This window comes from Excalfactoria chinensis, chromosome 16, assembly GCF_039878825.1.
Source record: "Excalfactoria chinensis isolate bCotChi1 chromosome 16, bCotChi1.hap2, whole genome shotgun sequence".
Taxonomy (NCBI): domain Eukaryota; kingdom Metazoa; phylum Chordata; class Aves; order Galliformes; family Phasianidae; genus Excalfactoria; species Excalfactoria chinensis.
In genome coordinates, this window is record NC_092840.1 from 1,592,962 (window position 1) to 1,608,879 (window position 15,918).

The following is a 15,918-nucleotide window of genomic DNA, read 5'->3' on the forward strand; positions in this document are numbered from 1 at the left end:
GCCCCAGCCGTGTAACCCTAGCGCTGTCTGTTCCCATTATCCCATTACCGCTCCCATTCCCATTATCCCACTGTCCCACTCCTGCTTTCCCCACAGTGCACGAGTCGAGGCTCTGACCCCCCCCTTCATGGGGTCCAGGGCCGGGCAGCGCCCCCCACCCGCGGCCCCGCAGCGCCACCGCAGCGGCGGGATGGGGACGGCGCGCAGCTCAGGCCGTGCGGCAGGGCGGTGCGCGTTCCTCCGGCCGCAAGGGGGCGCCACATCCGCGACCCAACGCGTGGGCAGGAAGCCCTCTTGTCTACCCCCGCTCCTTCCTCTTGACGAGCGGCCGTTCCGCCCAATCCGCACCTCCCTCTCTTCCCTTCTCCCTGCCTCAGACCGCTTCGCGACGCTCACGGCTTCTGATTGGCTTCTGTGCGGCGCGACCCGCGGGGCGGAGGGCGGGACGACCCGAGCTCGGAACCAATAGCGAGTCTCCGCTCTGAGGCTGGGCTCGGCGCGGCCCGGAGCCGCTGCCGCCGCCATGGCGCTGCCCCCGCGGCGCTGAGCGCGTCCCACGCCATGGCCGGGGCCATCGCGTCCCGCATGAGCTTCAGCTCGCTCAAGCGGAAGCAGCCCAAGACCTTCACGGTGCGCATCGTCACCATGGACGCCGAGATGGAGTTCAGCTGCGAGGTGACGGCTGCGGCCTAAGCTCCGTTACCATGGAAACGGGGCCTCGGGCCTCGCTCCCCCCCCCGCTCTGGGTGTCCCCCAGCGCCCCGGACACGGTCCTGCTGCGGGGTCCCGGGGCTGCCGGGCCCGGCCCGGGCCTAGCTGGGGGTCGTAGGGCTCAGCCTGAGCCCGGGGTGGGTAATCTCGGGCTGAAGCCCACGGGGATCGTCCCAGCGCTCGGCCGACCCGCCCTCAGCACGGGGCTGCGGGAGTTCCGTCGTGCCCAGCCGTGTCCCACTGCCCTGAGCCCGTCCTGAGGTCACGTTCTGGTGTGTGCATCTCGTAGGTCGGGTTTGCCTTCGTCTGGGCGCTTAGTGCCTCTCAGGACATCCTTGCCGTGGCTGTCTGGCCCCAGCGGCCTCGTTTGTTGCTGTTTTCAGATCACAAAGTGCTCTCGAGGGGCACGTCGATTCAGCAAACCATCTCTATCCACGTTCAAGCATAAGCTATTCAGAAGGAAAACTCAGTTGGTCCGTATTGCAGTTCTGGTCCCTGTGAGCAGAAGGGTCTCTGTCCTTGTGACATTTCTCACTGCTGGAATGCATTGTCAGCTCTGGGTTACGCTGCGCCTTTCCCAGGGATTAAGAAGTTATTGTCACTTCTAGCTCCGTGCTGTTACTCTTCTGGCAGGGCTGAGCTATACTGGCTCTGCTCTCACACTTTGCTAGGCTGCCGACAATGAGGTGATGAGATGTCAGTAACTCCTTTCATGCAGTGGCCACTTGTTGTTTCATGTTGGGATTAGGGCATTTATGAAGAGGTAGCACAGCGCTCCCAGTCAGGTTGTGACACGTAACTTGTGCACCTCCAGCTGCCTGCTGGGGTGGCCCAGCCAAAGACCTCACAGCAGAGGCTGCCCAGCCCTTGGGGTGCTGAGGGAGAGGCTCGTGGGCAGTGTGCTCACATCTCTGACCTCTCGCTGGAGCATGGAGGACACGTGCAGGAGCTCAGGCTTTGACCTCCAGTGCGAGAGCCTCCAACAGCAGGGAAGAAAGGATTAGGCTGAGTGGCTGCTGAGGCACATTGCATGAGTCAGTTGTGGCTGTTTGAGCTCCCTGGCTGTGTTGCTGCCTCCTCTGTGCAGTGACAGCTTCAGGGAAGGTTCCTCTGCTTGCTGGCTGTATCCAAAACACATCCACAGAGACCAGTGCCTGCCCCATTACAAACAACTGCCTCACACCTCTGTGCCTTCGGTAACTCTCAGCCTCATGCTGTGTGCTTGTGACCCTTCCAGTGATGCTGGGTGCATGCAGGGTGGGCAGTCTGGGATGTGCTGTGGGGAGGCTGGTGCTGTTTATGGTCTGGGGTCCTGCTGCTCTTAGCCCTGCTTGACGGCTGGCTTCTTTGGCTGGTGCTGATCACAGTGCCAGTGAGCCCATCTGGGGTGTAATCAAGCTCTGCTGGAGCAGCCTTGCTATGCAGGTTTAATCTCCCTGCCTCTTTTTTAACTTTATTGCAGAGCTCTTGAGGCATGTTCTGTGTTTTCCCGAGTGATGCTGCGCAGGGCAGAGGTGACATAGAGTGGTGAGGTGTTGTCAGCATGATTCAAGGTCTGATAACAACCAGCTGGGTGTGACACAAGACACTCAGGCTGTAAGTTCCCATCTGGCTCAGGAGGAGCACATGTGAGGCTGTTTCACCCCGGTTCTGCTGCCACCTCTGGTCATGGCAGCCCCCCTTATTCTGAGCCAGTTGATATGTCTGTAGCTGTGTCGGTGCCACCTTTTTCAGTCTGCCCTGTAGGAATTCCTGGCTGCGTACTGCAGGAGATTAAACCTGCTCTGCATCTGTTGACTCTGTGCATAATGTCTCTAAATTGAGTCTAAATCTGAAATAATTCCTAGAAATGAAATCTTAATCTTTCTAATGCTGCGATGAAGCTTAATAATTGCAGCTGGGGCCTCACTTCAAAGACTTGTAATTTGTTCAGGGAAATCTTAAAGACACAAAGTCGACGTCTCCCTTTTTGTGTTACTTCCATTAGAGCTGTGTGAGCGTGGTGCCTAATTAATTGATAGCATCTCGAGCAAGGACAGACATTTGCATAACTATTGAAATCCCTGTGCTAAGCTGCTGCTGGCTGCCCCATCTTCCTGAGCACCACCATGTAGCTCCTGCACTCAGATTTCTGTGCTTGGAGAGCAGCATGGGAGAAATCCTACTGGAAGTCACACTGGGTCAATTAACACTGCCGTGTGCTATACACTGCTTGAGTATTGACTCGGGAAGCTTAAATGCAAGGCAGGGGCTGGCAGGGTGTGGTGCTTGTACTGTTGGTTTGATGCCTTCCAGGCTGTGGTGCCAGGGCACTGAGTGGCCATTGGCTTCCTCTAATTGCCACCCTCGTGGTACAGCTTGCTACCATTCCTGACTGTGCCTCTGACCCAAGTTAGACAAGCACATATGGCAAACGTAAGGTAATTCTGGTGGCGGCTCTTTGTGAGATTTCAGGTTATTCACTTCTCTTGCATGACACCTTTACCCCGCGGTATGATTAGGTTCCTGTGGGGCTCTTTTCATTCTGTTCCTGCAGCAGACGTTGAAGCTGTTGGTGTTGTGTTGGTCTCAGGCACTCTGATGCACAAGACTTTTTTCTCCAAGAGCCAAGCTACGTGGCTGATAGAAGGATCCACCAGTCCTTGTTTTGCTTGTTCCCGTGCTGGTGGCAGTGTGGTGACTGGCTTTCCAGCTCTGGAGGCTCAGCACCTTCTCTTTATCTATAGTGCCCGTGGTTTTGAAGCTCCTGTAGGAGTCATAGGACCAAGTACTGACTGCCTTCTAGCTTAATCCTTGGACAGCAGCAGCTCTTTCAACCAGAAATGAATGGGAAAGCTTAACAGCCAACCTGGAGAAGGCACAAGTATTGAAGCAGTAAGGAGGGGCACTTGTATGTTTGGTCTCAACTTGCACTGTGTTACTGCTTGAACGCTTAAGCTGTTCCTCTCTGTTCAGAAAACCACCTCAGCTGGAAGGTGTCTCTGCAAGCGTTTAGTCCCTGGTACCCAACGTGCTGCAAGGCCAGCTCAGCTGGCTGTGGTTGGTTGTGAGACTTTTCTATTTGCATGTAAGTAGAAAAAACACTATTTTAGTAGTATGCAGCCAAGTGTTGGTGTCTCTGTTAATGTTTGTAGGGGGTTACGTAGCTGTGCTGCAAAAGCTTTTCCCTCGGAGCAGGGGCAAGCTAAGGTCTGGTGCTGAAAATCTGTGGCCAAATAAGTTCTTGAGAAAGAGCTTGTGTTGGAGTGGGGAGTTAAGCTCTGCAGTCACTGCACCCAAGTAAAAAGGGCAAGAGGAAGAAGCTAGGGATGAAGTTTCTTCCTGCTTTGCGAAATGCTTGGGATAGGCTTTACACGGGTTTCTTCATCCCTTGGTAAATGCTCACCAGCTTCTTGGTGAAGCCAGTAGTAACAGTGACCTCTTGATGCTGCTAAGCTTCTGCTGGCAGGCAGAAAGCTGGCTGGAAAAGATGAATCTGTGGACAGTAACAGCTATTTTAAAAAGCTGAGGGAAGTAATCCCGCTCAGCTGCAAAATGATCTTCAGTAAATTGCTGGGATGCCAGCTGTCAAGTCAATGTTCTGCCTCCCTTATGCACCCATCTGCCCTTGTCCTGTGTCAGTTCTCTGTGAATGCTCGCATGTTTTTGCTGCTTGGTGGCTCCCAATCCCTTCTTTAATATGAGAAGTGGCAGGTAGAAGCTGCTTTCCCATTTGACTTGAATCTTGGAGGGCTCTATGGCAAAAGCAGCAATTCTGCTGATTTACAGCCATGTCACTTGGGAATTTCTCAGAGCCGTCTTGCTCGGTTCTGTTCAATTCTGCATTCCCTTTCTTAATCTGTGTGCAAGTCACATGAGACACGTTATGAGCACAGATCCTCCTTGACTTCTTTCTGATTGCACCCTGCATCCGAAATGCTCTCTGATCCCGTGTCCCGCTGCAACCTCTTCTCAGCCTGTTCTTGAGCTCTGTGTTATCCAATTCCTTCTACCATCGGTTCAAGGGCTCCATCAGTCCTCGCTCCCTCAGCCTTGGGCTGAGCTGATGCTCTGGGTTCTGATGGTTGTTTTCCCCTTCCCCTCCCTTGCCAGCTGGAATTGCTGCAGCAGCCCCTTTTCGCCCTGCACCCGGCCCTGTCTGTGTCTTGTGCAGACAGCAAGCACTGTGCTTGGCTGCGCCATCTGCGTCGTTATGCCTGGGTGGGTTTTTGGCCTCCTTGGTGGTTAACAGAAATAGATTTTAATTAAAAGCTCATTATCGAGTTGTCGTGTAGCATTAGTAAATAAAAATAACTTTTATGGCCCTGTCTTGTGGCTCAGTAAGTGGCAATTGAAAGTATTTGACATCTGTTTATTTAAAGAAATGGAGGAATATTGAATATTTGATTCCCTGCTCGCTCCAAATGGGCATTAAATCCAAACAAATGGTTGTCTGGGGCACTCCTGTTACCGCTTAGGGTCCAGAAGGGGAAACGTACATCCTCAAAGTTACCCTGCTTTGGGCTGTCTGTCATTGTGGGGTTCTGTTTGGTCATCTGGTGGACAAGGGGCAGCTCCTGTGTGCTCAGGTGCCCAATGAGGCTCCATTCTGTGTTCTCCCCCTGTGTTTCAGGGCAGAGGTGTTGGCTCTGCTAAAAGTTTGCTTCTCCCACAGGGTGCCCTGAGTGGAAGTACCTTGCTGTGAAACGCAAGTGCTGCTTCCCAGAGCTTGGCCCCCTCCTCTGCTTACCCTGCGTGCCGTCAGGTCGTCAGAACAGGGACCCTGGGCTCCTGTCTCATGTCTTAGCACAGAATAAATACTGACATTGAATAAAATTTATCTGCTGAGGTGAAAAGCCAGTGTTCTGTTTCTCATAGCTAAGTCTTGATCTGTGTTTGTGATGGAATGGAGGTGAGGCTGCCTTGAACTGGGTTCTGCCCCTTGGGGGTTGGGTGCGTCTTTGTTCCTCTCCTTCCTCCCATGAAATCCCAAGGGGTTTAAAACCATTCTTTTTTCCCTTTCCCATGTAGCAGGAGCAAATTCAGCAGTTCATCTCCGAGAGAGAAGGATCAGCAGAGTTTGGGTATCGCTTTTCTCCTTAACGCCCGCAGCACTCCTTATGCAGCACCTCCCGTGCTTCGGTGCGTGTTCTTTTCTAGCTCTTGGCCTCCTCCTCAGCCCTTGCCGGGGGGATCAGGTAACCCTGCCTCGTGTTTGTGCTGCTGGGCGACAGGCTTGGGAGCCAAGGAGCAGTGCTGAGAATTGATGGCAAGGGTCTGCATTGAAATAAATCGCCTGGTTGCCTGTCGGCTGGGAATTACTCTTGGTGCAGTTTAATAAATAATGCAAACCCTGTTAATAGATGCCAAATGCGACGTCTCCGCTGGAGAAAAAGATGATGCCAATAAGCCATAGTGGAAGTGCTCCATTTTAGCTTCTGGGTTGTAAGTGCTTAGCGCTGTTTACTTAAAACGCTCCGCTGATAAATGGTGAGCACTCTGTGCTTAGTAAAGAGCATCAATTCCAGCTCTGCAAAATCGCAGCCTCGCAGCACTCGCCGCGTTCATAAAGCAGTTTTGTCTGTGTTTTCCTCCAAGACTTGTGGAATGTCTCTAGCAGGTTGTGCTGAAATGAAGCCGGTGGGAGGATGGAAAGCCACAAGTGTGAGAGGTGCCATCTGCAGCCACGTCCTCTGCGGGTCGTGCAGAGCTGCAGGATTTAGGTTGTTGTGATGGAGCTTTTGGTTGGAGACTGAGCTTTTGTTACAGCATCGTGCCAACTGCTGGAGCATATGGCTGAGGGGACTGCTCCGCTCTAAGCCTTTTGCTTTTGTTTTCAGGACCTCCTGACTACTTGCAAAATTGTCCTTGTACTTGAGGTGTACGGAGCAGGGGAGCGCTGTGATGGGCAGAGGGCACCATGTGGAACTGCCAGGCTGCAGGCTCATTGCTGGCTCATCTGCTCAGCCCCTGGCATCAGCTCTCTTTATCTCCCGGTGCCCCTGGGGGCCTTTATTGTGTTTTACAGCCAGGAAATGTGGCAGTTAATGATACGAGGCCTATCAAATATGGGTACAGAGCTAAGGTCTTCCATGTCTGTAAAACAGTTGGAGTTCAGCTGTCCAAAGATGCCACTTGAATGCAGATCATTATTTTAAGTACCGAGGTGTGGAAGGAAATCATGTACGTTGAAATAAACGCGGCCGCTGTTCCATTTCTATATTTAATGAAGGTAATTCAGCGCGGTCGGGGAGGCTGTGCGATGTTACGGCCTGAGCCTTCAGCACTGTGAGGGCAGGAATGTTAAATACGTGTCCCTGCCTTACCGACAGCAGCAGTGTGAAACCTGATGGCAGAAACGATTGCTTAGCAAATGAGAATTGCAGGAGGGATGTGCAAAGTGCCAGCTGTAATGTGGGTACCTGGGGTAAGCAGCGGCAGCCCGCTCAGATCCTGGGGGGGGGGGGCACAAAAGGGGTGCAGGTGCTGGGAAGCAATAAGCTGAAAGACGGCCTTTGCAAAAAGGGGTGTGTGTGTGTAATAATAAAAAAGCCTAAATGACAACGCGTTATGCAAAGCAGTTTAATTCCAGTTAGGAAATAGCCCTTTGATGGTGGTGTGCTTCCATGTGCCTGTGGAAATGGCGTGGAATGGCTGTTTAAATGTGTCTCGCTCTGTTTTGTCTGAAACCTCGAATTAACCTCCCTCTTAAAATAATAGTCAGGAGGAGATGTGCAATCTGAAGCATCCTGTGCCAAGCTGGAGCTCGTTGTGGGGACCGGAGGCTAGTTCCATGTGTGAAATTAGGGTTCTATAATTACAGCACTGCAGAACTTGCTCCTCCTGGTGCTTTTGACCTCGAGGTGTTGACTGCGCCTGATAGGAATTGCAGAAGGGCCGTGGTGAGCCGCCCTGGGGTGCTGCTTTTCGGAGGGTAGCAGTGGCTTTCTTCTATTCTGGGATGTCGGTGTGCATGTATGAATCCTGCGAGGGGCAAAAATAGCCATGTGCTCATTTAATCAAAGCAGGAATCAGCCTGTCCTCAACTGCTTTGCCCACAAGGCGGCAGTGGGTGACAGCGGGAGCGGGGATCGTCCCCATGTCGGCAGCGCGTGCTGCCCAGCATTAATATTGATGCTGTCCAGGTGGCACCAAGATTGAGTTGTAGCGACAAGAGAATGTGCCGAGCTCCTTTTGCCCTAGGGCTTTGGAGTAATGGCCATATGTCTCAGTCCAGCGATTGTTTCCGCCGCACAGATGGAAAACCAAAGTGGCTCTGGCACATTAGATTCATCTGTTTTATGTCTTTCTTCACCTTTCTGCCTCCCAACGGCTTCTTGTTTTATGAACAAACTTCAGCAATAGCACAGTTGTGACACCAAGACTGTTGGAAGGACACACTCTTCGAGCACTTTCTCTGATCCCCAGCTGCTTTTGTCATGTTTTCAGTGTAAAGCGCAGCCTGACCCGATCAAAACATGCTCAAAGAGAACTGCTGACTTCAGGGTTAGTTCTTCTGAGCCCTCCTCCCCATTAGCGTGTGCAGAGCCGGTCACTGTGGATGTTTGCAGTGGATGCATCAGTTGTCTCACTTCTGGTCTTCAGGGGTGTGTTGTGCCCTGGTCTGCCAGAGCTGCTGGTACTGAAGGTTGGGCAGGGACTCCTGGAGCTGTAGGTACGCACATTAAAGCTACCAAAGGGCAATTAAGGGTGATACATAGGCATCCCATACTGAAAATATGTTACTTATAGTGGTGCATGATTCAAAAGGATCCTTCAGATCCTCTGACTTCTGGTGGATTGCTAAAGGAAGAAACAGTGGAACCTCACAGTATCATATGGTTGGGCCTGACGTTCCAGTTTCCCTGTAGGAGCATTCTGTGAGGTGAAAAAGAGTGGATTTGATTGAATTGAAACAAAATCCTCAAGTCCATCTTTATAACTTGGCTTCCCTTTCCTTTTCCTACAGGTGAAGTGGAAAGGCAAGGACTTGTTTGACCTCGTATGCAGAACGCTGGGACTCCGAGAAACGTGGTTCTTTGGCCTGCAGTACACTATCAAGGACACAGTGGCTTGGCTCAAAATGGACAAGAAGGTTGGAAGCAAATCTCTCTTCAGAGTTCATAAAGGGTGTCAGAGGAGGATGCTTAGATTCAAAGAATAGCTTAGGTTGGAAGGGACCTTAAAGATCATCTTCTAACCCCTGAGATGCCAGACTGCAGGAGGTCTGTAATGTAAACAAAGCCTAGTAGTGATGGCTGCTTTTAGTCTCTCTTCTACACCCCTAAATGACGAACCCTTTAGCAGGAAAGTGAGACGTTGCACCTTGGCTTCTTTTGTTGTTGAAATGTGCAAAAGCAAAGGAGGGGATAAAACTGAGGAGTGAAAAGGAGATAGAGAGAAGGGATGGGATGCTACCCAGATATGTGAGCCTCTGTGTTGCTGAGCAGTTGGTTAGAGAAGTGATGGATGTGGCTCTGTTTGTATCCAAACGATGCTGCACTAAAATCAGACAGTAATTGTGACTAAAGGAGGTATCGGTGTCTCTCAGTGTCATGCCAAAGTTTTAAGCTAGCATGAATCTGAACCAGACAGTGCCAGCATAATAGCAAGGTGTCAGAGAGCAAGTCTGAAATAGAGGGAGAGGCACTGCTGGGAAACAGCCATAATGTTTTGTGGTGGCACAGCAGCATCTAACATCATTGCGAGAGGTTGGGAAGCAGTATTATGTACACAGCAGATCAAGATCAACCTTTGCTGTCTCATTTTGCATGCTGTTTGTTTTCTTGCACAGTTCTGATTGTCAGATATGTTTGTTTGTTTTCTAAACTCTTCTGAACTACTTAGGTTGTTTCATCCCTTCTGCATGCCTAAGATGCCTGACAAAAGCTGTGCCGATCTTAACAGAAGGGAATAGCTCCTAGAAACAGGGCACTGAAAAAGCTAGGGGGTGTAGTTGAATGGCTTTTCTATTCCCCAGGTTCTGGATCATGATGTGCCAACAGAGGAACCTGTCACCTTTCACTTCCTAGCCAAATTTTATCCTGAGAATGCAGAGGAGGAGCTGGTCCAGGAAATCACCCAGCACTTGTTCTTCCTGCAGGTAGGAGCCTTGTAAGTAAGTATGTTGTTTTCCGACATGATGGAGGAAGGAGACAGGATGAGCAGAAGTGCAAGAAGGTTTTGGGGACTGAGGAATTTGGTCAGCAAAGCGTGGCTCTTTGTCATTATATTCACACCCCTCTGAACACAGTTGTCTTCAACTGCAGAAGTGTCCTAAAATAGGTCAGAGATGGATGAAGCAGTCCCAGGCGCCCAGACTTGCAAACTGGCTATCAGGAATGATGAGGTGATTTGTAATATTAGTGTGTGATAGTTAAGGAAAATGAATCTGTCAGATGTGGACATGAACGACACTCACAGCCTTGGAGTCTGCCTCTCTGCAGGGTGTAAATATCAATTGTGCTGAGAGATGACAATTGCCTTTATAAGTGATAGTGTTGTTGTGGGAAGCAAGGGAATTTCATCCTGGAGCACGGAATGCAGCCAACCTGTTTCATGTACAGGCTGTACAGCAAGGTTCACCTCTTCAGAAATCAGCCTTCAGATAAGTGGAGCAGAAGAAAATCCCAGAAGCACAACTCTGTCATAAGCTGATGGCAAAAGCGGAGGAGAAGGGGAAACCTACCTGTCATACCTGCACCTGTAACTTCTTATTTAAAGTACTCTTCCAAACATCATGTCCCGAGAAATCAGTTCAGTTGATGTTGTAGCTGTGCTGTGTGAGTGGTAATGAAGCATTTCTATCACAGCAGCTTCCTTTTTCAGACAAGATCAATTTTCTGAAACTATTTCCTATAAAAAGAAACAGGAGGCAGGAGTGTTATAGGCTGCAGAATAATCCTGGGCAGATCTCTGGGCACTCATTAGGATGTTGTAGCTGCTCCTCGGCTGTTGAAGTTGCTCTGTACCAAAGTCAGGGCAATCTGGATTCAGCTGCATTGCTTTAGATTTCAGTGTACTCTGCCCTTTACAACAGATATAAAAGTGAGCTCACTAGCTCATTGGTACTCCTCCCAGTTCCAAAGTTCATCTTTGTTCTTCAGAACTAAAGGAGTTTAAATGCAAAATATTGCTTTCATTTCCGAAGTCTGTCTTGTGCTCTCGTGTCTCCTTAGGGCAGTTTCTAAATGTCCAATTTGCCATGGGTTTTAGGCCTGATAAGGGAAAATGCTTTTTGGCAGCTTTGAAGAATAGAATCAGAGAGGAAAAGCGGTTAAAGCTGCGTTTTATAAATGCAGACTGTGACTTTTCTGTAGGATTTTAATGATATGAGAGGAGCCTATGCTCCAGTAACGTGTTTAAGAAGCAGGAACACACATAAGCTTGCAAGCTCTCCTGTTCACCTTAATGCAGGAGAATCACTTCTGTAATAATGTTGTAACTGACTTTGAGGATGCAAAACGTGCTATAAGTTCAAATACACATTACTGGATATCTGTGACAATCCATTTTGGGAAAATAGTACTTTTTTTTTTTTTTTTCCTGAAAAATTAAGTGGCCAAGAACATTAAATATGTAACATGACAGGCTTAATTTTTTAATGGACAGAAGCCAGGAAACATAAAGCAGTAGCTTTTGGGAACTGTATGCTGGCTCTCCTGGGAGCATGCGCTGGAGTTGCCTGCTGTTAAAAGCATTGCCACAGAGGCGACCTGCAGCTCTGCTTGCTGTTGGTGGGGATTGGAGGGAATTAGCCCCAAGCACAGGTGAGCACCTACTCACAGCGAGGTCTGAATGCCCCAGAGCAAAGCCCTTTGTGTGCTCAGAGGCTCAGCTATAACTCCTTTTTTCCATTTAGTGTTGTATATAGTCACATCAATCTATAGCTTATGCCTTAGGAGGTTTACATGCAAGCTCTTTTTCCCCTCTTGCCCTTCACAGTGAGATATAGTTTCTGTCACTTTCCCAGTATAAATTTAGTTCTTCTCACAAACCTGTCTGCAAAAGGTGGCTTGTGAAAGCCTGAGCCCTTCCCTTTACAGACACCAGAGACTTCCTGGGCCTGAACAGGAGCTGGTGTTAGGAGAGTTGTTAACTGTGTGGTTGACAGCCCTAGTTAAAACAAACTGCAGCCATCTGCTGTGACAGTCATGCTTTGCACTGCTTCACTAAACATGTGTTATATGTCCTTTATTGCCGTGTGCAGGTGAAGAAGCAGATTTTGGATGAAAAGATCTACTGTCCTCCTGAAGCTTCTGTCCTGCTGGCCTCTTATGCAGTCCAAGCCAAGGTAGGCACAGAGGGATTTTTTGAGGGCAGAGTGGTGTTGGCTTAGTGTTGTTCCTGGAAAGCCAGGTGCTTTGTTACATATCCACTTCCTGAGGCAAGGAAAGTTGTTAAGAATCCAAAAGTGATGGGACTACACTAGCAGTGTTGTCTTCTCTGTGCCGCTGATTTCTGGCTGCCTTTGGACATTGGGTACATTTTTATTTTCCCTTTCCAGAAGTCTTTAGCAAGCTCTCAGCCTATGAGCTGCAGTGCCTACTTGAGTATGGGTTACTCCTGGAGCAGCTGAATTCATGGAGCCTGTGCTTTTTTGGATCTCCTCCCTGCTCTTGCTGTTGTAGGCAGTAGCAAACCAGCTGTGAGACTGGCAGCTCCACTGCTTCACTGGAATACTCGTCCTCATCATAACTGCTTTGTTTTGAGTGCTGCAGCTTGCCTCATTGATGTTTTTGCAGTGTTAGAGATCTTTCTGGCTTATCCCTTTGGCAAATCTTTGATCATAGCCTCACTACACAGAGGGGTGAACTCAATTGTCATCAAATTCCCCTCGTTCCTCAGCTGAATTCTGCTCTAGACCCCAATTCAGTGGTTTTTGCTGAGGACTTATTCTAAAGAGCACCGTTTTCCAGCCTGGAACAGCCTTGGATAGCAGAGGAAGCAGCCAGCAGCAGGGGACTCTTGTGGTAGAGAGTGCGGCTGTAGGTTCAGAGGCGGGGACATGTTGCAAGATGGGCCATTTATCCCTGTAACACAACATGTAGCACTGCTGAATTGAGTTTTCTAGCTAATCTCCAGCTCCTGTGTAAAGATAATGTCATTGGAAAAGAAGAGCAGTTGCTGGAATCCTGTTGCAGCCTGGCTGTATTACTGACACATCTTCATGGTTGCACTCAGAGTGGGTTTTGGCTTGCAGAACCATAGGCCAAGTGTCTGTGCCCTGTTGCTGTCCCTGAGGGCCTTTGGGACAGGCAGGGTGACGGTGCTCTGTGAGATCTGTGCCACAATGCAGGAGTGGGATTTATTTCTGTTGCCTGAGGAGGGATCGGTCCAGGTGGGGTGGAAGCAGTCGTTTTAAGGAGTCTCATCCTCAGCAGTGGCTTTTTCCAGCTTGCATGATAATGTTCCTCATAACCCTTTAGTCCGTGCCCAGTTTGCCTGAATCCAGCAGAGGGTGACGTGCTGCAGTGTTATTTGATGACAAACATTTGGATTTGCTAGAAAACAGTGTGTTCTCATAGTCAGAATATTGATGCAAATCTGTTTTGTTAGAGGGGACTCATCAGCTGGGGAAAAGAGTTGCTTTTAATGATGTTTGCGTGAAACAGTCAGTGCTCTTATCAGAGTGCATGTGTAAACACTCACTTGGCTTTTTCTCGTGTGCCCTGCTGAGCTGAGGGTATAGAGGGAATGCCACTTCCCACTGCCAAAATGAACAAACCCTTGGGTAAAATACTGAGTGCTGTTCACGTGCTTAGGAGCAGAGTGGAGTTTGGTGCAGGGCTGTTACACTGTCCTGTGCCTGCCCTCCCAACTTGACTCCTGACCGCGTCCTCAGAAGCACACCTGATGTGCTCTGTGTATCTGGAGATCGACTGGAATCAGAGCAGGTCTCCTAATCTTGCAGATCTTGATTCTGCATAGGCTGTGAGAAGATGGAAGAGGAGTACCGTTTCTTATCTTAGCTAATGCACCTTTCGTGTCTGCTTTGAAATGGCTTTACCTTGCTGCCTCTTTTATAACCAGGTCCAGGCAGAGCTGCCCCTTCTGCTCTTTTTCAGGAAAGGTAGAAGTCAAAAGCACATCCTCAGTATGGAGCTGGGAAGAAAGATATTGCAGGTCACCTCCTTCCAGTTAAATAGGATAATGATATCCTTTCTGGACAAGAAAGCAGTCACTGAGCACAGTAATTTCTCTACTAACGTGCTGATTTGCTTGATGAGGGGCGTAACGGCCTGACACGGGGTCAGCATGGTTGCAGCTGATGAAGCCATTTGATTGACAGCTAGGTTTGTAGTGTTGTTGAACCACCCACCTGAAATAACAAAGTAAGCATGCGGGTCATAAAATTAAAAGCTTGTTTGTTTCTATACCGTTGCATTCGTTTGGGGAATTACTCTGTGTTTTCCCCTCTAGCTCTGCATTCAAACCACCCACACCGCTTTCAAATATTGGAGATGGTTCAGGTTTTAAATAGCAGTGAAAGACTTGGAAACTATCAAATAACGTGTCCCTGCAGCAAATGCTGACATCCAAGAGGTTTTTCCATTCCTCACCCCTCGATTGCAAATCGCTGCCCTGCTGCTCTCAGCACTTCAGGTCTTGAAGCACTTCAGCATTAGCAACAGGGTCCTCTGTTTTTGTTTTTTCCCCTCCAAACAAACAATAATCAGCACTAATGGGTTGCAGCTGAGTATGCCCATGTTTGTACAGGACAATACAAGCCAGGCGTATGGATGATGTGAAGGCAACTTCTGTGTGTGACCATGAATGTTAATCGTGTCATACAATTAACAGGAGTTAAAATTCTGTGACAGTTTTGAAGCAATTATTTAATTGGGAAGGTCTTTAAAAGCGTGTTTGCCGAATCATTTGAGCCAACACAGCCTGCAATATTGAAGCCATTTGTTGATTTTTCACTTGTGAATAATTAATGTCCTCATCCAGACTCCCTCTCAGTACAGATATTCCTTTGGGACATGGCGATATTTTTCACTGTGTGAAAATCACATAATCCATACTTAGCCTTGGACCTCTATTGCAGACCGCAACAAAAAAAAAATACTCATGTTGATCCTGTTTGCTATTATTTTCATCACCTAGAAATGATTTATTTTCTGCCTCTCCAAGGTTATTGGAGTTGTTTCCCTTGCTACTTCCGTGTTTTTATTGCTGTTCCCTTCTGGCATGAGTTCAAGAGATGCAATGTGCTGTCACTGAGAAGCTCCAAGCCCTGTAGACCTCCAAGCCCTGGGAGACAGACAGTTGCCACTGCTCAGCACCCTGCTGAATGGAACCCACAATGTTTGCATTGTATTAATTGAAGTCTGAGTCAGCGTTGGCTGTTGCATGCTTCCTTTGCATCTGGATTGGCTCTAAATCAATATCTGTGTCTTTAATCCCTGCTTGTTGTGGATGAAACACTGCTTGCTGGGGTGTCTGTGTAGACTTGTGGTCTTGAGCTCTGGTTTTGGTGCACAACATGGTGGTTGTGGCATTGAAAGGAGGCTGCTATGGAAAGCTTCCTGCCTGTATGAGCACCATGTGCCTTGGTTTTGCTTTAAAAATTGTCACCATTTTGTGCTTTCTGAGCTGAAGAGCTACAGGGAAGCTGGGAGGGTAGGGCTGCTTTCCTTGCAGAATGCATGAGTGAAGGGAACGTTGCTGTGCCTTGTGTAATCACCTAATGTCACTGCAGAAGTCCTGCTTGCCAGGTGAATGAGAATCGCAGCATTTCCTGTACGTGCCTCACATCCTTCATCCCATCCACTTAAACTTGCGAGGTTATTTGAGGTGCTGCTTTCTGGCTGTTTCCTCTCCTCTTATGCTGTACAGGAGATAAATTCATTTTCACATGCACTGCAGGGACACTCGGCTTTTGAATCTGTTAATAAGCAGTTTTATTTCTCAGCTGTTTTATATGCTGCTCGGAAGGATGTACATCTAAACAAATACTAGTAATTACTGGGTGCACTTAACAAATCTGATTTGGATTCCATGACCCAGTTGAGCAACGGCCCCTCTGGCAGAAAAGTCAATGCCTGCCCAAGGGGAGCCTGCCATTGTCTGCCAGATTCCTGTTATTATTATTATTACTATTTAAATGTTTGGTAATAGTGAACTGCAGCGGAGGAAAGGCTAATCTGCCTCAGCTGACTTACTGGGATCAGTCATTATTTGGGGACAGGTTTTTGTCCACGTGTTGGATCCCCATCCCACTGC

General features: G+C 48.9%; 1 protein-coding gene across 8 annotated transcripts in view; it reads left to right on the forward strand.

Annotated features, from left to right (window-relative positions):
* The first annotated feature begins 468 nt into the window (after positions 1–468).
* Positions 469–15,918, forward strand: part of NF2 (NF2, moesin-ezrin-radixin like (MERLIN) tumor suppressor) — a 39,954-nt gene continuing 24,504 nt past the window's right edge. For all 8 annotated transcript variants that reach the window (XM_072350813.1, XM_072350811.1, XM_072350816.1 and 5 more), the window contains exons 1-4: positions 469–675; positions 8,660–8,785; positions 9,671–9,793; positions 11,900–11,983. In XM_072350813.1, the coding sequence (XP_072206914.1) occupies positions 562–675; positions 8,660–8,785; positions 9,671–9,793; positions 11,900–11,983 (447 nt within the window). In that variant the 5' untranslated portion in view covers positions 469–561. The remainder of the gene's footprint in view (positions 676–8,659; positions 8,786–9,670; positions 9,794–11,899; positions 11,984–15,918) is intronic.